This window comes from Alnus glutinosa, chromosome 5 (genome assembly GCF_958979055.1).
Source record: "Alnus glutinosa chromosome 5, dhAlnGlut1.1, whole genome shotgun sequence".
Classification (NCBI taxonomy): domain Eukaryota; kingdom Viridiplantae; phylum Streptophyta; class Magnoliopsida; order Fagales; family Betulaceae; genus Alnus; species Alnus glutinosa.
Window position 1 is genome coordinate 16,349,232 of NC_084890.1, and position 26,235 is coordinate 16,375,466.

The window sequence follows — 26,235 nt, forward strand, 5'->3', positions numbered from 1 at the left end:
TCCAATTCACAAACACTTCAGCCCAGCCCAAGATGCTCCATACACCTGTCCACATCCTTCCTGAGCGTTAAAAACAAGTTATGTAACGCTTTCTTAGTTAAATTTTCCTTCTTCAGCAAACTTCAACGTCCCTAGCCATGAACGAGCAACGTGATCGCCAGGCGCAAGTCTCTCCTTGTTTCCAAACTCGTTCGAACGTTACCAGGCTGGATTATGGTTTTACAACGGTTTTAATGAACACAAATCGATAGGGTTTGATAGGCCATGCTTACGAAAGATGAATTGCTCTACATCCTAGTTTGGTTTAATTTAGGTAAACAATTCATGCATTGCCGGAAGATAAGTTATATTTATCCATTGATTGCGTGTATACTAATTAAGCGATTTTATAATTCATACCTAAGGAAGATGGATCGTACCGCATCTTAGTAATTAAGTGGACGATCCATGCCTACCGAAGATGGGTTATTATTATTTCTTATTAAAAATGTTTTCTTCACGACATTGTTGAGTCCTTGACAAACACACACAAATCATATCATTCATATATATGAAATTCCCATGTTAATTACGGTTTACAATCATTATGATGTTAGTAGTGAAGTCAGTCTCCTGTACCTTCTCCATCTTATCTTACTTTCGCTTTTACGTTTCTATTTAGTTTCAATTGTGTTAGGTTTTTAGTATTGGCAAATTCGGTATCAAAACGTATTTGGTTGTAAGTTTTAGTCTACTAGTTAAATCAGTGAAGAATTTTATCCAAGACTAAATCCAACTCAAATTGGAAGACCTAGAAGATGTTAAGCCTAATCAATCAAGGAAATGAGCAAATTGGAATTTCACTAAGTATAGTTAAAATCAGATTTATCAATTTCAGATTGAGTACGTCCCCGTATTTTAACCATAACTTTTAACTTCAAGTATCGGAATGTGGTGAAATCAGTGATGTTGGAAAGCTAACACAAAACGCAACAAATACGTTGAAATATGTTTTCCCTAATTCGGACATTTACTATGCCAAAATCACTCCGCAATATAGGACCAAAAATCTGGGCGAATTTTTTTGAAATCCTATTCCAACTCGAACTAGGTTTTCTTCAGAGGTCTATTTAAAGGGACTTTCATGCACGAATTTATTAAGAATTCTGCTCTAGAATTCAATATGTTGAGAGAGGGTTTTAGAGCTGGACTATTAATGTTAAATCTCTCTTAGAGTTTTGGTTATTGTTTAATCATCAACCTTGAACAATTGAAGGTAACTGGAGTTCCGGTTAAGGAGATCAAGAAGAATAACTCTCCAAAGGATCTAGAAGAAAAGCAGACAAGTGGGTCACTCTTTGTAATTCAAGAATGTGACGACTACAAAGGTTTTGTGAGTATTAACATCTTGTAATTCGAGAATTCTTCGTTATTGGATTGATTTCCCGGGTTGGCTACCCCGAAGTAGTTTTTCTCTTAGAGTTCAAAGAATTTCCACTTCGTCATCAAATATATGTGTCAATTGCTTTATTGCTTTTCATATTTTGGTGATTGTTTATTTGTTGTTGATTAAATTTTTAATTCCGCATTATATTGTCATACACCTATTCAACCCATCTTCTAAGTGTTGTTTGGAGTCTAGTTTATATTTTCAATTAGTATCAAAGCAGGTTCATTTTGTTAAGGAATTAAGTTTGAGTGTGATCCTAGACTCCTCTCAAAGATGTCTCTATCTCTTAATTATGTTCCTACTTTTGATGGATCTAATTATGGCTATTGGAAATCTTGTATGAGATTTTTTCTAAAATCAATAGACGTTTGGTCTATCGTCAAATATGGATGGACCCTACTAGATACGGCGATAAGTAAATGGACTGTTCTTCAAAAACAAACTCGTGTTGAGAATGACAAAGCTATGAATGTCATATGCCTAGCACTTTCACCAGCAGAATTCTTAAGAATTCTCAATGTGAAACTGCCTAGGAAGCATGGGAGATTCTAGAAACTACATATGAACAAAACTTGTTAAAACTGCAAAACTTCAAATGCTAGTTTCTCAATTTGAAGGAATCAGGATGCTACAGGATGAGAGACATTTAATGAGTTTTATATCAAACTCAATGCTATTCGTAATTCTATGATCAGTCTTGTTAAGAAAATCATGAGATCACTCCTTGAAAGATTTAGAATCAAAGTGACTACTATTGAAGAGAGCAAAGACTTTGACACTTTGAAAATTGAAGAGCTAGTTGGCTCTCTACAAACCTATGACTTCTCTTTGCCTTAACCTAAGAAAAAACAAGTTCATTGCTCTCAAAACTGTTAGAAAAGAGACAAATGACTCCTTTGATAAGGAATCACTGGATGAAGAAGACCTAGCCTTGATTGTTAGGAAGTTTAATAGGCTCTTCAAAACCAAGAAAGGAAATTTGAGGAATACTTACTCGAAGTTTACTGAGAAACCCAAGGATTATTCTAGTGCAACAACTATAGGTAGGAGAGAAAGAGAAAAGAACCCTCGTGGCATCCAATGCCATGAGTGTGGGTGTTATGGTCACATTTGGGCTAAATGTGCCAATTTACAAGGTAATGCTTTTAATATTACTCACAGTGATGAATATGACAAAGATGATCCTGAAAAGGGTCTCAATTACTTAGCTTTTACTACTTATAAGAGTCCTCATGAGTCCAGTATGTATGCTACTCCAGAGCCTCATGATTCATCTGAGAATGAATCTGAAGAGGAAGATGATCTCCAAAACACTTATAATAATTTGTTTGAGAAGTTTTCTGAATTAAGACAGCAAAATAGAAAGAAATTGAAAAAGCTTAGCGAAATTGAACTTGAAAAGACCAAATGGCTTGAAACCTTGAGTGATTCACATGCTTCTTGTAATACTCTGAAATCTGAAAATCAAGTGTTGATAGCTAAAGTTAAGTTTTTGGAGAATGAATTGAGTGAATCGAAAAATCACTTGAAATTTTTTTTTAGTGATAAGCTTAATAAAATGTTGCATGATCAAAAATATTCTTTGGACAAATCTGGAATTGGCTTTGTAGATAATTGTTCATCTATGCCTTCTACTTCTGGTGTGAAAAATGTTTGTGGAAAGAAGGTAATGTTTGTTCTTGCTTCAAGTGATAAGGGTAAGAAAGTTATGGTTAACCCTTATGTTTCTAGACCTAAGTCTACGATTGTGCACCCTCCTAAGAAACAACCTTCTCAAAAGTTTGTTCCTACTTGTTATCATTGTGGCCAAGTTGGTCATACCCGACCTAACTGTTTCAAGTTGAAACCCTGTGAGCATAAGAATGATAGTCTCTATCTTACGAATAGTTATAAGGGGTTGTGCAACATGATTAGGATTGTTTTGACTAGGTTAGATAAGTTGGACAAGAGTCACAAAACTGCACCTAGTGTTAAAAAGGTCTGGGTTAGAAAGGTTGATACCATTCACTCTTTGAAGAAGAGTGGTTGTAGTCTCACTTAGAGTTAGGTGGTCACATGGCAAGTCTAAGATCATTTTTCATGCATATTCATATTCTAGAGCATGTAGTGTTCTTTCCATTGCATTTTTTTCTTTTGTTTTGCATATGCATTACATTAATTTTGTGTTTTATTTCCAGTTTTCCTTAAAAAAAAAAAAAAAAAAAAAGAAGAAAAAAAAAAAATTGTTATTGCCTTCTTCCTAGCTTTGGCTTATGAATCTTAAAAGTTCATTAATTTTTCATGTGTATTCCTTGAACTCAACTCATAATTATCTTTGGAATGTGTTTATTGTGCATGAGTTGATTATTCTTTTAATGGACTAAATTCTTTGCTTAAGCATGAGCTTTTGTAGTACACTTCTCATATGCTAATCTTTTGTGCACTTTAAAGCTTTTATTTGAGCTAAGCTTGACTGCAAGGGTGATGTTTGTTAGGCAACCATGTGAGGTTGACTAGCTTTTTGGTCAAATTAACCAATTCGCTAGTTGAACCTAGGACCTAAAAATTCTTGCATTCTTCCCATCTAATTTAAGCACCAATGTTTAAAGGCACTTTCTCAAAAAGAAATATATGAACTAAAGTTCAGTGTCAAATTATTGCTTAACATGTCGTTATAGAAACAATCAGTGACCAAATCATTGCAGAAAGTGACAGTCATTAAAAGACTATGTTTAAGTTTGTACTATGTCTCAGGGAGAATGTATTGGTTGAGGGTGACTAGGCCCTAATATGATAAGGTTTGACTTTTGACTTGATGTGCTTGTCAACCTTCCTCATAAGGATTTATAAGCTTTTGCTTACTAAGCTTTTCTCCTCACCAAATAAGGTTTTAAGCTTGCTAAATAGAATGTTATCACATACAACACACAAGCATAGGTTGAGTGGAACATTTTTCTTTGCTTTTGTTAAAGAAAAATTTGATCCATTCATCTTTTGATTCTCATGCCTACTTTGCACACTATGAGGTTTATTGTGTTGGGAATTCATTGTTTAACACATGAGCTAATTATGTGTCTTTCTTGTGTACTATCTGGATATTTGATCATTCTTTGAGAGGGAGATTTCTTTTTTCTATAAAATGATTAATTCTGAATATCGTGTGTTCTACTGTTCATGATCTTGCATGGCACTCATTTTACATTCGGTGCATTGCTCATGATCATAGTTGGAACTAGAGGAGGGTTTCTAGATGTGGTAATGTCTAGTTCTTAGAGAGGTCTTTTGTTTGTGTACATCAATCACTCATGTGATGTACATGGGTGATAAATTTGGCTTGTTTGAATTGCTTATTACAGGACTCTATGCTAATTTATTATCTTCGTCATTTCGTGACAAAAAAGGAGGAGAAAGTTTTGGTTTCGTTTTCGGTCATTAATGTCTTTGGTAAGGGGAGTAGTATCTTTTTGATAGATTAACATACTAATGTGTTTAATGGATATCTATTCAATTATTCATATTTATGTTAATATGAATTTTAGTACTTCAATTCTCTATTTGTTTAATGGTTTGTTCATGTTTCAGAGAACGGGTTAAACTCATAATTTCATCTAAGTTTATGTTGGATTTTTAGTTTTAGTTTTTAACTTGAGCTTTTTGTTGTAATTGGGTTTGTCGCCAAATTACCAAAGGGGGAGTTTGTTAAGTTTTTAGTATTGGCAAATTCGGTGTCAAAACTTATTTGGTTGTAAGTTTTAGTCTACTGGTTAAGTCAATGAAGAATTTTATCCAAGATTTAATCCAACTCAAATTGAAAGACCTAGAAGATGTGGTTAAGCCAAATCAATCAAGGAAATGAGCAAATTGAAATTTCACTAAGTGAAGTTAAAATTGGATTTGTCAATTCCAGATTGAGCACGTCTTCACATGTTAACCATAACTTTCGGCTCAAGCATCGGATTGCGGTGACATCAGCGGTGTTGAAAAGCTAAAACAAAAGGCAACAAATATATCTGAAATAGGTTTTTCCTAATTCGGGCATTTATTATGCCAAAATCTCCTCGCAATATAGGACCATAAATCTGGGCAAATTTTTTTAAATCCTTTTTTTTTATAAGTAAGAAAACTTTATTAATGAAAGCGTAAGGCGTCCCTAAGTACACAGTAAGTATACACAGGAACCAAAGCTAACCCGCAAAAACCCAATAAAACCCAATAAAACCCACAAAACCTAGGTCCCAGAAGACAAAAAAAACACCAAAAAACAAACTACAAAAGGACTCAACTAAGAACAAGACAACCCACCACCCGCCAAGGCACAACTAGCCTACATTAAGTGTGCCTTGCCTTTCCTACGCCTAGAGGGATCTTTCATGTCGCCATAATTGATGGAGCTATACAAATTCAGTGGCTCCCTTTTTCCTTTAGACTTCTAGCGCGCAATTATCAAATCCCGCTGAAATCCTCTTCCATGGCATCCCGAATTGCCATGGCCTCCTCCCCAAAATCCCCATCCATTGCCCAATCCAAGAGCAATCCATCCCAATAATGGGTGAAATCCTTTTTTTTCTTTTTTCTTTTTTTGATAAGTAAGAAAACTTTATTAATAAAAGCATAAAGCGCCCCTAAGTACACAGAAAGTATACACAGGAGCAGCCAAAGCTAACCCGTAAAGCCCAACAAAACCCGCAAAACCTAAACCCCAGAAGTTGAAAAAACACCCAAAAACAAAATACAAAAGAGCCCAACTAAGATACAAGGCACCCCACCACCCGCCAAGGAGCACCAACCAACACCTGCCCAACTAAGATACAAGGCAATCCACCACCCGCCAAGGCACAACAACCTAAACCATGTGTGCCTTGCCTTTCCTATGCCTGAAGGGATCTTTCGCGTCACCAAAATTGATGAAGCTATGCAGATTTAGAAGCTCCCTTTTTCCTTTAGACTTTTGGCGTGCAATCATCTTATCTCGCTAGAAATCTTATTCCATGGCATCCCAAATTGCCATGGCCTCCTCCCCAAAAGCCTCATCCAACGCCCAATCCAATGGCAATCCATCCCAATAAACATCTTCCTCCTCCCAATCCACAATCTCCCCGTTATGATCAAAGCCAACAGGCCAATTCCGGGATTGGGAGAAACCATTTCCCTCAACGGAAGGAGGATTGATGCAATCCTTCGGAGGGGAGGAAGGTCCTACCACCACGACATTGTTGACCTCCTGAGACAAAGCGGGAGGGACTGAAACTATCGGGGGAAGGTTGAGAAATCCCTTCCTAAAAAGGCCCTGCTTCACTGGAGGCTCTGTCTTCTTCTTCGCAGGAGGCACAACACCCGTAACCTTATTGAGAACAAGACCCCCAAACAACTTTGAAGCTTCCAGAGACTTTGATAATAACCCATCATTCCATTTCACAGAATGACCTACCCTAAGCTCCCTAGCCCTCCTGTAATAATGCTGAAAATGATGGATATGCAGCAAGGGGGGGGAAATAACGAATCTTCTCCCCCAACACAGAAGCCCCCTGAGAGAAGAGGAACAAAAACGGAAGGCCCTGGACCACACGAGCTACTGGAAAATTCCGAACTCACTAACAGCCCAGCCGGAGCCGGAGGAGCAACCCGAATTGCCGTAGCCGACAACTCTGAAGCCAGCAGAGGGGGGAAGATGAGAAGGGAAGTCGACTTGACTAGAGAAGATGCTGGGCCGGTCTTCAAACAGCTAGACGACCTACCCCCTGGAGAAGAAAGACCCAAAAACACCCTAGAAGATACCTCCAGTGACATCTCCGGCATAAGTCTCGACAGTCGAGAGACTTTGGATTTAGGCAGGAAATGGCCCAAACGAAGACCATTGCATTTACGACCCAGGCCAAACATTGTAATCCGGCCTAGAAACTTCCTTGCAGCCCGGCCCAATACCATGTTAAAACCTATGACCAGCTTACTCCACATGCGCAAGTTTGAAATTTTGAATTTCAAATTCGAACGTCGGAGAGGCTTCTTACCCAGCGGACGATGAGGCTGATCTTTGTCCAACAGATCAACCGTATGAGTCTATTTAAAGGGACTTCCAAGCACGAATTATTAAGAATTCTACTCTAGAATTCAGTGTACTAAGAGAGGGTTTTAGACCTGGACTATTAATGTTAAATCTCTCTTAGAGTTTTGGTTATTGTTTAACCATCAACCTTAAACAATTGAAGCCAACTAGAGTTCCAGTTAAGGAGATATAGAAGAATAAATCTCTAGAGGTTCTGGGAGAGAAGCAAACAAGTGGGTCACTTGTTGTAATTCAAGAGTGTAACGACTGAAAAGGTTTTGTGAGTATTAGCATCCTGTAATTCGTGGATTTTTCGTTATTGGATTGGATTTCTTGGGTTGGCTACCCTTGAGTGTCTTTTTTTTTTCTTTTTTTTAGTTCAAAGAGTTTCCACTTCGTCACCAAATATCTATTTCAATTGCTTTATTACTTTTCATATTTTGGTGATTGTTTATTTGTGGTTGAAAAAAATTTTAATTCCGCATTATATTGTCATACACTTATTCAACCCCCCTTCTAGGTGTTGTTTGGAGTTTGGTTTATATTTTTAAATTGCAAAAGAAAATATAAAACAAACATCTTTTCTAAATTAGACTAGAATTAATCTTGATGATTTAACAACCAAAACCTATGATCTTTGAGGTTCGCATAGACTTATCTTACAAAGATTTGTACTATTGCAGTGATAACTTTATTATTGATATATATACATACACTCAAATCCACAATCACTTACAAGCATGGAGCTCGTAAAAAAAAGTCTTCAAGCCAAGGTCATTACTGACCAATTGTCTTCTTCTAGGGAAGATGTTGAAAAAGCTGCAACTACTGAAGAATTTATTTCCAATGATGTTTGGTATAAGGTTGATTACATTCTCTCTTTGACTGGGCCTATCTATGATATGCTTCAGTTGGCCAAGACAGATCAACCTATTATTCATGTGGTGAATGATGTGTGATGCAATAACAGAGAAGGGAGCAAGAAGGGGAAAGATCATCCTTTCATGAGATGGTATATGCTATACTCCTTGATCAGTCAACTAAAAGTTGCACACCGCTTGATTGCATGGCTCATTTCTTGATCCCTATGTAACTTCGTAAATAATACAAAGATTTTCTGCTCTTCGCTCTTTTCAAATGCATCATTTTTTTAATTAGGTATTCTAGCAACCAATGGACTCGTGAAGCATAAAACCATGTTCCTCAACATAGGGATGAGGAAATTTTTGAAGAGAGGATAAGTGTATAAGAAGATACTTTCCAAATCTTGAAGAAAGAAAGACAGTGAATGTGTAGTGTGCTAGGTTTCCTGGATCAATGGGTGTGTTTGGTACCTTTAACTCCTTTGCAGATAGGTGGGGAGAATAGTTAGAGCTTGGAGCCACTGCTTTGGTGGTATGTCCATGGGTCTTCAGCACCTATGCTTCTCAGACAGCCTTGTTCATCATCCATTGACGAGGAAATTGGGTACATATTCGACTAACACCCATTGAGGAGGAACAAACTGACTCCTAAACATACTGAAGATTTAGTATGAGTACATACTAATCTTCGAGTTTTATCACGGAATAGTGAAGACTTTAGGAGAGAAGCAAGAAAGATGTGCCATTTGAAGATGTTGGGTTGGATAAGCCATTTGGAGGTGCCAGGTTGCTTGAGATTGCAAACCCTTCACTAGAAAAACTGGACACTTGGACCATTCTTTTCACGGATAGTGATGGTGATGACAGAAGTGATACTGTCACAGTTGGATCATCTTAAAGACAAGACTTCTATTTTCTACTAGTTTTCTATTTCGTGTTTGGTAGATGGTTAATCTGTGATGTTAATTGAAATTTATTTGTACTCCATATATGGATTATAGACTTTTTTATATATATAAATAATTTGTTTCATTGATAAGTGCAAAAGGGCACAACCTTAGTACACAAGATATATAAAGAAGCCCCCCCCCCCCCCCCCCCCCCCCCCCCCCCTCTCACATACTAAAAGAACAAAAATCCACAAATTCAAAGAAAATAGAAAATTTCGAGAGATATTACAAGCCCCAATCCAACTAAGAAGCAATTTGACCAGAATGTTCTTGAGCTCTTCCCTCGTCTTCTCTTAATCTTCAAAACATCTAGCAATCCGCTCTTTCCATATACTTCACATTAAGCACAACGGTGCTATCATCCACACATCTAGAACTGTGCGACTATCCACTTGACTTCGCCAACAATCTAACAACCGTACTACCCTTGCATGCAGAACCCAATGAACTTCGAATAGGATAAAGTTCGCACTCCATAATTCTTGTGCCACTTCGCAATGGAGTAAAAGATGGCCAATCGATTCCCCGCTTCTCCTACACATGCAACACCATTTCACCACTATTACTATCCAATGTCAAAATCTTCACAAGCTGCTGTCCAAAAAAAACACACTCACTCTCAAAGGGACTTTAACTTTCCCAACACTCCTCTACGGAAAAGAAGAACCCCCCCAAAGTAGACAACTCATGAAAGAACGACCTCAACTCAAATTTCTTCCTCTTGGAAGGAATCCAATATAATACTTCAAAAAATGCAAGCGCCTAATCTACCTCCCAATCTTGTACAGATTTAACAAAAGACACATTCCACTGAATAACACCATTGGAAGACAGCATGTTGTCCACAACCCACGCCTCCTTACGACAAGAAATACTAAATAACTCCGAAAAAACTTCTTTCAATGCCTAATCCCCACACCAAGCATCATGCCAAAAACGAATCTTAGTTTCATTGCCCACTTCATATCTAATATATCTCGAGAAAACACCCCACCCCCTCCGAATATTTCTCCACTCCAACAACAAAAGGCCCCGCTACCTCCTTAGAACACCAACGACCACTCAAACTATCATATTTCGCCTCCACAAGCAAACGTCATAACGCCTCCCTCTCCGTAGTATAACATCATAACCATTTACCCAATAAAGCTTGATCAAACTTCTTACTCCCAAACCATCATATTGCATAGGAGAGTAAATACTCGACCATTTTACTAGATGGAATTTAAACTCCTCCTTGATACCTCCTCATAAAAAATCTCTTAGTAATTTCTCAATCCTACTCGCCACACCCAACTGAATAGGAAACAAAGATAGATAACATGTGGGTAAATTGGATAAAGTACTTTGGATCAACGTCAACCTCCCTCCCTTGACAAATATAGCCTCTTCCAACCCGCCAACCGCCTTTCCATCCACAATACCATTCCATATAGTAATTGACTTGTATGGCACCCCCAAAGGAAGTCCCAAATATGTCATTGGTAACACTACCACCTTACACCCAAATATACCAGCCAACCTTTCGACATCCTCCACCTCACCAATAGGAATGATCTCTGACTCCGACAAATTAATCTTCAACCCCGAGCCCGTTTCGAAACATAAATAAATAAAAAAGACATTTCAAATTACGAAGATGTTCACCATTAACCTCATTATATTAGAGTATCATCTGCAAATAACAAGTGCGACACTACCATTCCTACAGCATTTCTCGATCCCATTGTAAAATCATCCAATTGACCCCTATCCAAGGTGGCCGACATCATCCTACTCAGAGCCTCCATAACCACTACAAAAGTAAAGGTGATAACAGATCCCTTTGTCTCAAACCCTGAGTACTGCTAAAGAGACCAGATGGGGCTCCATTTATTAAAACTGAAAAGTGAACCGTAGAAATACAAAAGGCAGGATCTTCATTTCTCCCCAAAACTGCTTCTTTCCAACAAATATAACAAGAACTCCAAATTCACATGATCATATGCCTTTTCTAGATCCAATTTGCATAATAAACCCAATACTCTTGATCTGAGTCGACTATCAATACACCCATTTGCAATCAGAATCGAATCCAGAATTTGTCTCCCCTTAATAAAGGCATTCTGTGAATTTTATATGATTTTCTCCAATACTTGTTTCAATCCGTTCGCTAGCACCTTAGAAATCATTTTGTAAACAACACCCACTAAATTGATAGGACGAAAAATCCTTAATATCCACCACACTAACTTTTTTTGGTATGAGAGATATGAAAGTAGCATTGATATTTTGCTTAAATCGCCCTTTACTATGAAATTCTCTAAAAAGTGCCATTATATCCTCTTTCAAAATCTCCCAACATGTTTGAAAGAAACCCAGAAAGCCCCAAGCCCCAAGGTTTGTCTCCATTCAGATTTTTAACCACCTCAAAAACCTCACTCTCCTCAAAGTCTCTTTCCAACCAAGAACCCTCCTCTTCGCCAATGGCTTGAAAAGAGATCATTCATCTTTGGCCGCCAGCTATACTGTTCTAAATACAATTGCATATAAAACTGTACTATATGCTCCCTTATCTATGTAAAATCTGATGACAATGACCCATTAACAAGTAAAGAATCGACAGTATTATTTCTTCTATTTGAGTTTGCCACCCTGTGAAAAAACTGTTCCTATCTCACTCTCTCAACCAAAGAGCCCGAGATTTCTGTCTCTAGCTCACTTCTTCATAGAGGAGCAACCTCTCCAACTCCCTAACAAGCTCATCCTTCCGCACCTTTTCCTCCTCATCCAACCCTCTCCCTTCCCCAACGACATCTAGCTCTCGAATATCCTCCAATAAAGCCTTATTTACTTCCCTAAATCCCCAAAAATTTCTTCATTCCATTTTCTCAAATCACCTCTCAAAGCTTTCAGTTTGCATGCCAACACATAACTAGGACAGCCCTCAAATCATCTTTCATTTCTATTGCATATATCACTTTATGGAGTTTGAATGTGTTTCTTTCCTATCTATTAATGATTTTAAATTACTTCAGATATGTTTTTAAAAGATTTGATACTTGTTATTAATTTTTTAAACTAAAATTTTTATTTGATAAGTAGTAATTTTATAAAAAGCAAAAAGGCGCCCCTAAGCATACAGGAAGTATACAAAAGGACACCAAAACAAGAAAGAGGGGGGAAGGGAAAAAAACACCCGAAAAACCCAAACAGAAGGAAACCCAAAAACCCCTACAAAACCAGCCCACAAAACCCAGAGACTAATACATCACATTAGGCCGCTTTGCCTTGTCCCTGCTAGAACCACAACCTCTGGCATCATAATTAATCGAGCACTCTAGGTTCTTCACTTCACGACTCCCTTTAAACTTAGAAGAGGAAACTGAAGCCTCTAGACAATGCTCCGCATCAATTAGAGTCATGAAGTCTAAAAAGCCCTTAACATTCAATATACCTAAAATAGATATTTACTAATCAATTGATTGTCATATTTCCGCTGTATCATATCCTAGATTTTCAAGAAGTATTGTATCACCATATCCATATCGTATCCTACCTGTGTTCCGCATCACGTGCTTTATATATAGATTGCCAACAGTCACTTGAAACAGAATAACTGAAAACTGTAGAGACTTGGTACTAAAACAAAAAATTAACGAAGAGTCTATAGGATGAACTTTAAGAGAACATCTTATTTATGCATTATTAGAAATTGGTTCTACGTTTATACGTATATTTAAAGAAATTGACTGGAAAAAGGTACACTTTGGAAGGAAGGAAGTACCTGCTGCAACCCAAGTGGCTGAAGAGGAGCTGAATCATGCTCAAACACTCCCCAAAATTCTTGTTCATCAGACAACCACATTACAACTGTCTCTGTTAGCCTAGCTAGCAAAATTTTCTGTAGTTTCTCTTTCCCAAGTAACACATCTCCAGCCACAGTCGCTAACTGCTGCAGCTTAGCAAATAATGCCTGTAATAGTAACACAAATCTCCATATTACCTCCGTACAAGATAATTGGTAGTAAGAAATGTGTACATGAAAAGACTTTGACTTTACAGGAAGAGAAACTCAAGTCTTAAGGAGAATTGCAGAGCACTGATACCATACAAAATAAGTAATACACATTAAAGTTTCTTAAAATGTGGCCCAAAAGCAATCAACAGAAGGGGAAATTTGAAAAAAAATATAACCAGCCTAACCAGCGTATGCATGCCTGCTCTCCGGTACTAAAATCGAAGGAACACATTGAAACACATTTAAACGCGGTGAAAGGAGCAAACACATGCAACAACAATAGCTCAACTCAACTCAACTCAACTAAGCCTTGATCCCAATTAAATTAGATCAACCAATCGGGGGTGATAGAAATACTACAAAATCACATAATTTATGTGTTAAAAGGAAAACAAAATTATCAAATGGAAACCTTGGACACAAAATGTAGTAACCAAGACCCACGGAAAAACATTCCAGCATAAGAGGAAGAGGGATGACCTGAAATGGAAGTGAAGGCAGAGGGTCAGAGTCCCAATACAGATCCTCTCCTTTCCCATTCAAGTAAATCCGTGCATCTAATCGTGTTTTGCCTTCTCTTGCATAGATGAAATTCAAAACATACTGCCGACAGAAATGATCTTTAAGCTTATCAAATGAGTGCTGAAGATGGCGCCTCCAATCCTTCAATTCTATTGTAGTGCTTGCACTAGGCACAATGTTTTCAATGGGTCCACTTTTTGGTTCATTGCTTTCATTCTGCTGCTTCCAAATGATCATTACAGAATTCGGTAATAGTTCATCTAAAATGGTAAATGCTATTCCCAATATTGCAAGCTGTTCTGAGTCAGTTTCAGCTCTAAAGGGAATGGCTTCTTTCAGATCCGTAAGACTGTCATCATCAGAAGGGCCTGGTAGCGCTTTGATCAAAGCATCCATGTATTTATCAAACAGCTGTGAGATTCTACTTAATACATTTCCGCCAAAATGCATAACAGCCAAGGGGGTTAGCTGTTTCAATATATCCTGTAAAAAAAATTTGAAGTCCAATATTATGTTACAAAATATTGGGTCACCACAAACTATCCGAGCAGTTAAGTATCAGAAAATTTCTTGATACTGACGCTGCACAATTACTTCTTATGCATGTAAGCACCTGCAGATGTGCATGTACAACATGTAGATAGAGAGGCAACAATATGACCTCCAAGTCAACCTTTGAATTCAAAACATAGCACCATGTTTACTGATTATAATTCAATTCTGAAGCACGCACATATTGGACACACTGGTGTAGACACCAAGCTTTAATGGAATATACAAATAGGTTTTATCCAATCATTGGGCTATCTTGTGGTCGTTTCGAGGACAGATTGTTGGCTTTGTTTGAGGAGATTGAAGCGGCCAGAGACCTCTCTTTGGCAGAACCTAAGACTAAGTATTCGCCTGCACAAGGGGTGAAAGGGCAGAGGGAATTAAATAGGCTGGCCTGGTCTATTAATTATGAGAAGAAAGGGGTTCATTCTGATAGAGGCAGGCATAAGGGTAGGGGCCCATCTCGCTTATATGACGCCTAAAATTTTGACGTGGAATGTTAGAGGGCTTAATGCGATCAAGAAAAGATTGGAGATTAGAGGGCTTCTAATGGTTTGGAAGGCGGATATTGTATGCTTGGTGGAGACAAAGATGGCAGTTATCTCAAGGAAGGTGGTACGAAGTTTATGTGGTTGCTTTCATGTTGATTGGTATTACTTGGGTGCCAACGGAGCGTCAGGTGGGATCTTGTTAATGTGGGATAGAAGGGTGGTGGAGAAAGTGGAGGAGTGTATAGGTAGATACACTGTTGCTTGTTCTTTGAGCAACACTGGAGATAATGTAGTTTGGGCTTTTGGGGGGGTTTATGGTCCGAATGATGACAGGGAAAGGAGGGATTTGTGGGCTGAGTTAGCTGGATTGATGAGTTGGTGGGAGATGCCTTGGTGTATTGGGGGAGATTTTAATGTGGTTCGTTTTCCTAGTGAGAGATCTAATGGTGCTGGCTTCTCTACAGCTATGGAAGAGTTCTCAGACTTCATATTCATGCATAATTTGGTAGACCTACCCCTTGAAGATGGCCAGTTTATTTGGTCTAATGGTCAGGAAGATCATATTTGGTCTAGAATAGATAGGTTCTTAATTTCTCCGGAGTGGGAGCGTTTTCCTGAAGTGTCGCAGAGGAGATTGACAAGACTTTTCTCCGATCTTTTTCCTTTGTTATTGGATTGTGGGACAACTAGAGGAGGAAACAGGTATTTTAAGTTTTAAAACATGTGGCTGAAATATGAGGGTTTTGTTGAGCAGGTTAAAAAGTGGTGGATGTCTTATGAGTTTTCTGGTTTGCCAAGCTTCGTTTTGGCCAATAAATTGAAGGCTTTGAAGCTGATTTGAAGAAATGGAATGAAGAAGTGTTTGGTGATATAGGGAAAAAGAAGAAAGAATTATTAAAGGGTATTCGAGAGCTGGAGTTAATCAAAGAACGCCGTTGCCTAGAGGAGGATGAAAAAGTTCGAAGGGTAGATATGGCGAGAGAGATGGAGAAGACCCTTCTTTTTGAGGAATTGAGCTGGAGGCAAAAGTCTAGAGCTTTGTGGTTAAAGGAGGGAAATAAGAACACAAAAAAATTTCACAAGGTGGCCAACTCACACCGTAAATTCAATCAAGTGGATTCTTTGAATATTAACGGTATAATTTCCAGAAATCCTGCGGAGATTAAGGAGCATTTAGTTCATTTTGACAACAATCTGTACTTGGAGAATTGTTCTTGGCGGCCTAGGGTGGAGGGTCTATCTTTTTTATCCATTGATGCGGATGAGAGCATTTGGCTAGAAAGAGTGTTTGAGGAGAAGGGAGGTGTGGGATGTAATCAGGGATTTGAATGGAGATAAGGCGCCGGACCCTGACGGATTCACTGCGACGTTCTTTCAGAAGTGTTGGGATTTTTTAAAAACTGACATTATGGATGTTTTTGCAGAATTTCATGCTCGAGGCAAGTTTGAAAAGAGTTTGAATGCTACTTTTGTCTCTTTGATTCCCAAGAAGACTGGTGCCATGGATGTGAGAGATTTTCACCCTATTATTTTGGTAGGGGGGATTTACAAGATTATTTCAAAGGTTCTTGCAAACAGATTTAAGTCCGTGGTGGGCAAGATTATCTCCAAACTCAGAATGCGTTTATTGGTGGTCGACAAATATTAGACTCTGTGCTTATTGCAAATGAATGTGTGGATAGTCATATTCGATCGGGGGAACCTGGACTCCTGTGTAAGCTAGATTTGGAGAAGGCTTATGATCATGTGAACTGGGACTTCTTGCTTTATTTGCTGCAAATATGTGGTTTGGGGGAAAAATGGAGGGATTGGATACGTTTTTGTATTTCTACGGTGAGATTTTCTATTCTTGTAAATGGAACCCCATTGGGTTTTTTTAGTAGCTCTCGTGGTTTGCGACAAGGAGATCCTCTTTCTCCTCTGTTGTTTGTGGTGGTTATGGAGGCTTTGAGTCGGATGCTGACTACCGCATTGGATCAGGGTAATTTGACAGGGTTCTCAGTGGGTTCCAGAGATTCCAAGGCCTTAGTTGTGAATCAATTTAGGAAAATCAGAAATTGTTCCAATTGGTGGAGTAGAGGATGTCGAAAGGTTGGCTAATCTTCTTGGATGTCGGGTTGCTTCTTTGCCTATGACCTACTTGGGTTTGCCGTTGGGTGCTTCTTACAAGTCCACCTCTATTTGGAATTGTGTTATTGAAAAAATGGAAAGGCGGTTAGCGGGTTGGAAGCGGATGTATTTGTCGAAGGGTGCCCGGTTGACTCTTATTAATAGTACGCTCTCCAACATCCCCACATATTACTTATCATTGTTTCCTATTCCAATGAGGGTGGCTAATCGTCTTGATAAAATTCAAAAGGATTTTCTTTGGGGTGGCATTGGTGATGAGACCAAATTTCATCTAGTGAATTGGAACAAGATTTGTACACCTTTGCATGCAGGTGGGTTGGGAGTTCACAATTTCATCTAGTTCAATCGAGCACTCTTAGGTAAGTGGTTGTGGAGATATGGTAGGGAGAGAGAGGCTTTATGGCGTTTGGTGATTGATGCCAAATTTGAGAGTTTAAAGGGTGGGTGGTGCTCGAAAGAGGTTTCGGGTTCTTTTGGAGTGGGTGTATGGAAACATATAAGGAGGGGGTGGGAGAAATTTCGCAATTTTGTTCGTTTTGAAGTGGGGAATGGATCAAATATTAGTTTTTGACAAGATTAGTGGTGTGGGGATAGATCCTTGAAGCAATGCTTTCCAGCCCTTTTTAGTATAGTAAGGAACAAAGATGCGATGGTAGCGGATAATTTGGTGGTTCATAATGGTGTAATTCAGTGGAATGTTCTCTTCACACGTCAAATCCAGGATTGGGAGATGGATATGGTCCTTTCTTTCTTCGATCGACTTTACTCCACTTCGGCTCGACATGGAGAGGGTGACAAGTTAGTGTGGAATCCCTCTAAAAAAAGGTTCATTTGAGGTGAGATCCTTCTACGAAGAGCTTATTAGGAAAGATGGCCCATCTGTTCCATATTTTCCTTGGAAGAATATTTGGCGTGTTAAGGCTCCAACAAGGGTGGCTTTCTTCGTATGGTCAGCTGCTTTGAGCAAAATATTGACGCATGATAACTTGAGTAAGAGGAATGTTATAGTAATTGAGTGGTATTGTTTATGTAAGAAGAGTGGGGAGTCTATTGATCACTTGTTACTTCACTGCGAGGTCGCCTGGGATCTTTGGAGCTACGTTCTTATTTTATTTGGGGTTGAGGGGGTTATGCCACGAACGGTGTTGGAGTTGTTGAGTAGTTGGGGGGCGGCGATTGGATGTAGTTATGCTAAAGAGGCTTAGCGTTTAGCTCCTCTGTGCTTGCTGTGGTGTATTTGGAGGGAGCGGAATGCTCGACTATTTGAAGATGTAGAGACATCTATGGTGGAGCTACGGAAGCGGTTGCTCAATACATTATATTTTTGGATAGCTCCCCATCATAGTTTGAGTGTTTTTAATTATGTAAACTTTTTTAAATTTATTCTCTGTTCATCCCTTTTAGGGGTTCTCTTGTATACTTCCCGTGTATAAGGGTTGCGCTCCTTTGCGCTTTTTAATAAATTGCAATTACTTATCAAAAAAAAAAAAGGTATGTCCATACAAGTCAAACATATAATGTGAGATGTACGCCTGTAAATTGAATTGACGTAACTAATTGTTATGCATCAATGCTTCAAAAGCATAGTGACATGAACTACGGCAGAGAAAGAGCCACCTTTAGAAATTCAATGAACTCCAGACAAGTCAAAGTGATGCCTAACCTTACCATGTCAATACCCAATTCTTCGTATCACAATATAATCAAATAACTATGGACCAACAGACCAAATTTCCAAAGAGTAGTAGGAACTAAGGCTTCAGTGAATCATCCTTAAATGACATATATTTCCGCTAGCATTTTGCTTTTCCATTAAATTTAGAGAGAGAGAGGGCAACATTTGTCAAAAGTGACAAAGATGAAATTGTATGGCCCATTGAGTGGATTGTGATCTTCAGAGGTAGTGTGCCTTAGTTGTTCTCTTTAACCAAAATAATAATAATAATAATAACAATATTTTCCAAAACCAGCTAATGAGCTTAATTTTTTAGGTGTGCTATATGAGTAATACTTGTCAATAACATGTGTAAATTATAAAGTGCTTGCTGTGAGAACAAAGACAATTTATTGCTTAAACAATAGCCAAATCATACTACAAGAGACCAACTTACTTCAACAATGTACGTAAATCTCTTTCCACTATCAACAAGAATGCTCTCCGATGATGTAGCAAAAGCAGACAAAGAAGCTGCAAAGTCAGGAGAGAATAGCAAGCTCTCATCAAGCTCCACCAAATCGAAAAGTAGTCTTCTAGCCCGTCTGAAATTCAACTCTAGAACTTCTTCAATGTAAGGTCGCAAAAGCACCAAAAGTAATTTTGACAGTTTCAGGCCTTGTGATTCCAACATTGAGCAGTAGTTGAGACTGGACTGGATGCAAATGCTAGCGGCCTGTAAAGCAGAAACTGTCTCAGAAGAGGGTGCATTCTCTTTCACCAACCGTACAAAGTATTCGATTTCCCACTCAGCCCATTGAACAACTCTGTTGGTATAAATCGGATTGTCACCAAATACTGAAGCAGACTCCTTTGTTGTCAATGAGATTGCAGAAAATACAAGCTTAGATAACGTGGCCGAAAATGTTCTCGGACAGACATAACATGAAGGAAGAAGAACCTCAATGCTCTTTTGGAGGCGCAACCCATAAGATTTTAGAAGTAACTGATTTGCCAAAGGACCTTTTCCAAGTTTTATCAAACCAGATAAGGCCTTCTTCATCTCCAGAACACCAACAGAAGGCTGTTCAATAATCTGGACTAGTTGATCCTCAAGCATTGCTTTTCTTTCCAAAAAAGCAGATTTGTACTCTGATACTTCACCTACTGAAGTATCTCCCAAGCCGTTCAGCTCTGAAGAATTTCTCTCTTCAGCATCTAAAGCCTCTAATGCTTCTTCAACTTTATGTTCAGCCAAGAGAATATCAATATTATACAAAAATATCATCTGCTTGTCATCCGTTTCACTTGGCAAGGGCTCTGGAAGTTCAGAAATTTCAGGATCTTGCTGAGTTTCATGGTTGTCCCCATTAGATTGTTTCCACTCTTCCAGTTCACAACATACACCAGTCATCAAATCCTGCACAAGGATCCCTTGAGCTGAGATATGCTTTCGCAACTCAATCAATTCATGTTCCATTTCCACGGCCTCTTCAGATATCCTACAATTTATCACTAAGATCAAATCACATGTACATAGATCTGACATAATGTTAATTGACCAAATGATTAAATATATTAGAAAGTCTCTGTTCTGACATCTAGGTCTGAAATTGCTTTGAAACTTCAAATGTATGTTCCTTATTATGCCATTGAACTTAGGAATAGATTCCAGTTTCCTTGTCATTATGGTAAAACCCTTTTCTTTGGCCTGACTCAAACTATGACAGGACTACTACAGTAACATCCCCAAAGTCCAGTGCCATTAAAATCTGTCAAGAATGTTCCCCCATGGAGAAAAAAAACATAATTCTCTCACTCTGGATTAAATTAGCCAGTGTCAAGCTTCCAACACAATCAGTTTCAGTTTATTATCAGATATCTAGTTTAGTTATGAGTGCACCATATGAGTTTCTCAATCTTTTTATTTTTTTTTAAGTAATCCAGTTTCATTAACAATGCAAGGTTACACAGGATGTATACAAGAGAAACACCTATTTAAAAAATAAATAAATAAATAAATAAGAAAGAAAGAAGAAGATCAAGAAAATTGCGAAAAATAGAAATATGAAAGTGATCATAGGCAATCACTCAATGGTATAGGGTAATAAAGAAAAAGGTCTTTAATTCCACCACCGTCGTCTAGCGGTCTTCAAAGCCACAGTCATTTCTTTTTCTCCAAATATACCACATTATGCAGGACGAAATCATCTTCCACAATGCCGTACTATGAAAACCATCAAACTGACCTCTCCAACATGCAAAGAGAACTTACACACAAAATAAAATAAAATAAAACTTGCAAAGAGATCTACCACTCGTCTAGGCATTACCCAGTCTAACCCAAAAAGACTAAAAATAGAATCTCATAAAGCGCTAGCAACCTTACAATGAAGCAAAAGGTGATCAACAAATTTTTCACTCTTCTTACACATACAACATCAATCTACCACTATGATACTACACTTCCTTAGATTATTCGTAGTGAAAATCTTCCCTAACACGGCCAACTAAACAAAGAACCTTACTCTCAAGTGAACTTTATTCCGCCAAATACTCCTTTTTTCTTTCATAAGTATTCCGCCAAATACTCCTTTAAGGGAAAGGATTGCTATCATGGGGGGAGATAGGACAATTTAGAATGATCTAACATCAAACAACCCTTTCTTGGAGGGGGCCAACAGAGCTTGTCTTCACTTCTCTGTCTCAATCTGAAAGAGTACAACAAATTGAAGAACGAAGAAAAGAGATCAACCTCCCAGTCATGCGCTGCTTTGATAAAATTAACATTCCACTAATAAGTCATTAGAAAACTCCAAGAGATTTGCCATGAAAGCATCCTTAAAATGAGCAATACAAAATAATTCAGGGAAAGCTGCCTTAAGGAGCCAATCCCCACACCACATGTCATGCTAAAATCTAATCTTTGAACCATCCTCCACCTCAAACCTAGTGTGACTTGAAAACTTCCCCCAAACCCCTCCTCATATTTTTCCAAAGACCCACCTCGTATGACCCATGAACATCATTAGAACACTACCCACCCCACGAGCTGCCGTATTTAGAATCTACAACCAACCTCAAACCTTATTGTTTTCAAAAGAATCAATTCCAAGCACTTGAAAGTTAGGGATTTGAATAAATAACAACACACAAACTATTAGTTGCTGCTTTTCAAGTAAATGAGTTTATTTGGTAGCTCTAAAACTTTTGCATGTTAAGAACTATAAACATTCCCTCAATGGTTGGTCAGAATTAGAAAGGAGCAAGTCTGTGTGAAGGTTGTTGGTCTGTGGCTATAGATACCAATACTCATATTTTATGAAATGACCCTAGCATTCTTCTAGTATTCTTTTTTTAATAAGTAATAAATTTAATAAAAAAAAGCGTAAGGCGCCCCTACGTACACAGAAAATAAATATATGAACAATTAAAGTTGCCCACAAGAAGAAACCCAAATAAACCCTCAACCACAAGACCCTCAAACCCAGAACCCACATGGAGCATACACGCTACAGCACATGAGCCTTGCCTTTCTCTTGCCACTAAGACACGCTTGCATCGCCATACTTAATAGAACTATTTAGATTCGACACCTCCCTCCTAGGTTCTTTGAACGTGCAAGCTTTACAATCAGAAGAAGGTCCTCTTCAATGGCATCCTAAAACTCCAAGGGGGTATCCTCAACCTCCTCACCATCCGATACCCCATTCTTGTCATCGGCGGGAATGCATGAGGAGCTACAACCCAAACAGGAGGGAGAAACGACAGTCACTACAGGCAAGTGAGGACCATCCACAAAACCTTCCTGATCACTGACTTGCACCGAAGAAACCTCCGACAGCTACTGGGGGTGAGGGACTACTGGGGAAGAACATCCTCAAGACCTAAAGGGCCTTGGCTTCAAAAAACCCCACTGGAGAAAACCCAAATCAACACTCACTGTGGTCTGGGTCTTCTTAACAAACTGTGACCTCTGAATCTCGTCCAGCGGAGGGGCCAAACCTTCGTCATTAGGACTTGTCGAAGAGGACTGAATAACCAACAAAACTTGGGGCTTCTTCGCAAACTGCGGCCTATGCACCACATCCAATGGAGGGACCACATCCATCCGAGAATCCTTCTTGACACCCAAAGAATCCCCCTGAATGAAAAGCACCAAAAGCAACAAACCCAATCATGGAACTTACCGTAGCCAAAGAAGACCTCTCTGACTTTACTGAATCTTGCGCAAGCAACATGGCAGAACTGGGTTGAGGTGCCAAAAAAATCAAGAACAGTGCTCGCCGGGTCGAGGCCATCTTGGTGAACCTTCAAAAAAAGCTCAGACCCAACCTCCGGCAACCCCATCACCAAGTCTGCCACCTGAGAAAAAATGCAAGCACCCCCCGAACCTGATGAAAAAGCATTGCTCACCAAGTCAGACCCAAAACCTTCCTCCAGCGAAGAAATCTCATCTTCGGCTTCACGAGCTCCTTCCTGACCCAGAGGACCACGCCCAAGATCTTTGGGCTGAAGAGAAGACCTGAAAATGAGCTTGAACTCCTGACCCGACGACTTGCAAACTAGTTTGAGCTGGAGAATGTGCTTCTTGCTGCCAGCCTTGGTCAAAAATCTTTTGGGCTTAAAACCCAACCCAATTAAACGACCCAGATAACATCTAACCCGACCTAAGCCAATTCGACAAAGCCCTAGAAGCTTCTTCAAGCAATGATTGACAAAACTGCCCTTCATCACTATCGTCTCCTACTTCTTCACTGTTGCGCAGGAAGTTGCTGCCGATGACCCAGAGGACCAAGACTCGAACTCTTTTTTTTTTTTTTTTTTTGATAAATAATGTCATCATTAAAAAGCGCAGAGGGGCGCAACCCTAGTATACATGAAGTATACAAAATTGCACCTAAAAAGATAAAACAAAATAACAGAAAATTAAAAACTCTGCAAACGTAACACGACTCGGGCTATAATAAGCCAAGACCCATACAAATAACGCATTAAGCACATTTCAACACAACTCTACACCAGCATTTCTACATCTTCAAAAATTTTTTTGATAAATAAATTTCTACATCTTCAAAATGCCGAGCATTCCTCTCCACCAAAGACACATAAAGGAACTTGCTTCCAAAATTGTGGAACTTGCTTCCAAAATTGTCGAACTTGACCAAGACCCAGCGAATTGCCCCAACTACTCAACAAATCCAGCACCCGTCACAGCATAAGCATGACCCACTCAACCCCAAACAAACTATAGAAAAAACTCCAAATATCCCATGCAACATCATAGTGAAGTAAGAGGTGTTCAATGGATTCCCCACTCTTCTTGCACATACAACACCACTCAACCACCACTATATGATGCCTATGCAGATTGTCATGCGTCAAGATCTTTCCTAAGGTTGTTGTCCACACAAAAAACGATACCTGTGACAAGGCCTTAACACGCTAAATACTCTTCCAAGGAAAAGAGACAACCTCTTGACTAGCTAAGGCTTTATAGAAAGACTTCACTTCAAAATACCCCCTCTTAGAGACTCCACACTAACCTGTCAACCGCTCCATGCCGAATCCATTGAGAATACAAATGCTCATATAAGGAAAGGACCATCGCCGCCTCCCAATCTTGTGCAAGGCCCGTAAAGACAACATTCCAATGTCCAACTCCATCTAACACAGACAAATTATCTACCACCCAGGCGTCTTTAAAACGAGTAATACTGAACAAAACTAGATAACAAAGCTTCAGCGGCCTATCTCCACACCAAAGATCATGCCAAAACTGTACATTATACCCATCCCCAACCTCAAGCGCACAAACTTATAAAAATTATCCCACCCCCTTCGATTATACTTCCAGACATTACATGGTCAAGGCTTCCCACTAGTTTTATCTCTCTATTTATTTTTTTGGATAAGCAATTGAATTATCATTAAAAGCAGAAAGTACTACTCAAGTATACAGGTAGTATACAGTAGAAGACACTTAGGTAGGAGGAGAGAAAAGAACAAGAAAATTCTGAAAACTAACCTCCCAAGAAGTTACAAATGTAGTTGTCCAAGTAAAAAGAGTACAAAAAGAAAAAAGACTCAAGCTTCGCTGACGATCTCTCACTGTCCTCAAAATTTCTGTCATTTTTTTCCCTCCAAAGACACCACAAGAGATAGGAAGGCACCATCTTCCACCCAACAGCACTCCAAGTATTCCCACCTTTTATTGGCAACGATGCATGACAAGGGGATGCTGGCTTCATTTGCAAAACAATTAGAGAAGTTGGAATATGACTTTCTTTAGGGAGCCTTTTGGGATGAGTGGGGAGAAGGGGTGCACCACTTAGTAAGGAGTTCTCACAGTTGCAAAAAGGGGTTAGGAATGATTGGGTTAATTTCTATTCTTTTACCTCTAATTGGTGAGAACGGGAGAAGGATTTTTTTTGGGCATGACAAACGCATGTGAGGAACATTCAAGTCTACTGTTTCCCAATATATACTCCATAGCTGATGATAAACAAGCTAGATAGAATAGTCAACAAGAAGGCTGCACTGAAAATTGATATTTGTTAGAGCTGATCAAGATTGGGAACTAGAGTAGGTGGATAACATTTTTGAGAAACTAAAATGTTTGTGTAATGCAGAGTACTTGGAGGGATACAAATTAGAGGTTTTGAAGGACTGGAGCCTCTGGTGTGTAAGCTTAAGATGACTTTCTTGCTCACATTTTTTTTTAATTGAGCGTCTAGTGCTTTTCCTTCCTCTTTTCCATCTTCATTTTGGAGTCCTACATATATTAAATTTCAGAACTTAGCTTTTGGATATCTTTTTCTTTTTCTAAAAACTTCAGATGTACTTAGGTTTTGCCCCCTCTGGCACTTAAAAGAAAAAAATATATTATTAGAAAATATCTATAAATTTGTATAAGACTAAGAGGGAATTCTAATGCCACGGGTGGGAGGGGATTATTTACCATTCATTGACATGCTTGGTCATGATGTGGTGTCATGACACAAAAACTGCCATTTCTATTACCTCAAGAAAGCTAAGTACTTTGTGTGCATATTGCCACATAAGTTCTCCACTGCATCCTTTAGATCCAGAAGCTCACAACAAAGTTTTCTTATTCCCTGTAAAGATAAAACATGTTTAGCTGATGGGAAAAGATTTTCATTATGTTACAATACAAAATATTTGATATAATCACAACACCAACAATAATAATACAATTCTTGTGCCTAGAAACCCATGGAATGATGAAACTCGTCATACAAATTGAGGAAAGAAAATGAACGCCTAATTCAGATATTGTTATCCCAAACAAACTCTCAAATAGGGTGCATGATTTCATATCGTCATCTGGAAATTTTTTTTTTTTAATAGGTAATTACCAATAAAGTGATAGTCAATACATTCTAGAAGCATCAAACTAAAAATGCACATACATTTACGATTATACAAAACCAGTACAGCACATTATCAAAAAAACGAAATACGTATACACTTCTTAAGCCCAAAAAGTACACCTCTTCCAATAGCTGTACCTGACGAAAAAAGCGAAAAGCCAGTTTACTTTAAACGAAAAACAAAAATCCTTAAGCATTACTGTCGAACGTTAGCATACTGCTTACAAT

The 26,235-nt window shown here is 38.7% G+C and overlaps 1 protein-coding gene across 4 annotated transcripts in view; it reads right to left on the reverse strand.

The window, feature by feature from the left end:
- Positions 1-26,235, reverse strand: part of LOC133868303 (exocyst complex component EXO84C) — a 40,553-nt gene that overhangs the window by 13,507 nt on the left and 811 nt on the right. Inside the window, exons 1-5 of one of the 4 annotated variants that reach the window (XM_062305128.1) lie at positions 25,575-25,591; positions 24,642-25,388; positions 19,071-20,115; positions 13,745-14,269; positions 13,031-13,219 (exon numbers count right to left, since the gene is read on the reverse strand). In XM_062305128.1, the coding sequence (XP_062161112.1) occupies positions 13,031-13,219; positions 13,745-14,269; positions 19,071-20,093 (1,737 nt within the window). In that variant the 5' untranslated portion in view covers positions 20,094-20,115; positions 24,642-25,388; positions 25,575-25,591. Of the gene's footprint in view, positions 1-13,030; positions 13,220-13,744; positions 14,270-19,070; positions 20,116-24,641; positions 25,389-25,574; positions 25,732-26,235 lie in introns of those variants that run through there. The other 3 variants (XM_062305126.1, XM_062305127.1, XM_062305129.1) reach the window with 3 other exon arrangements.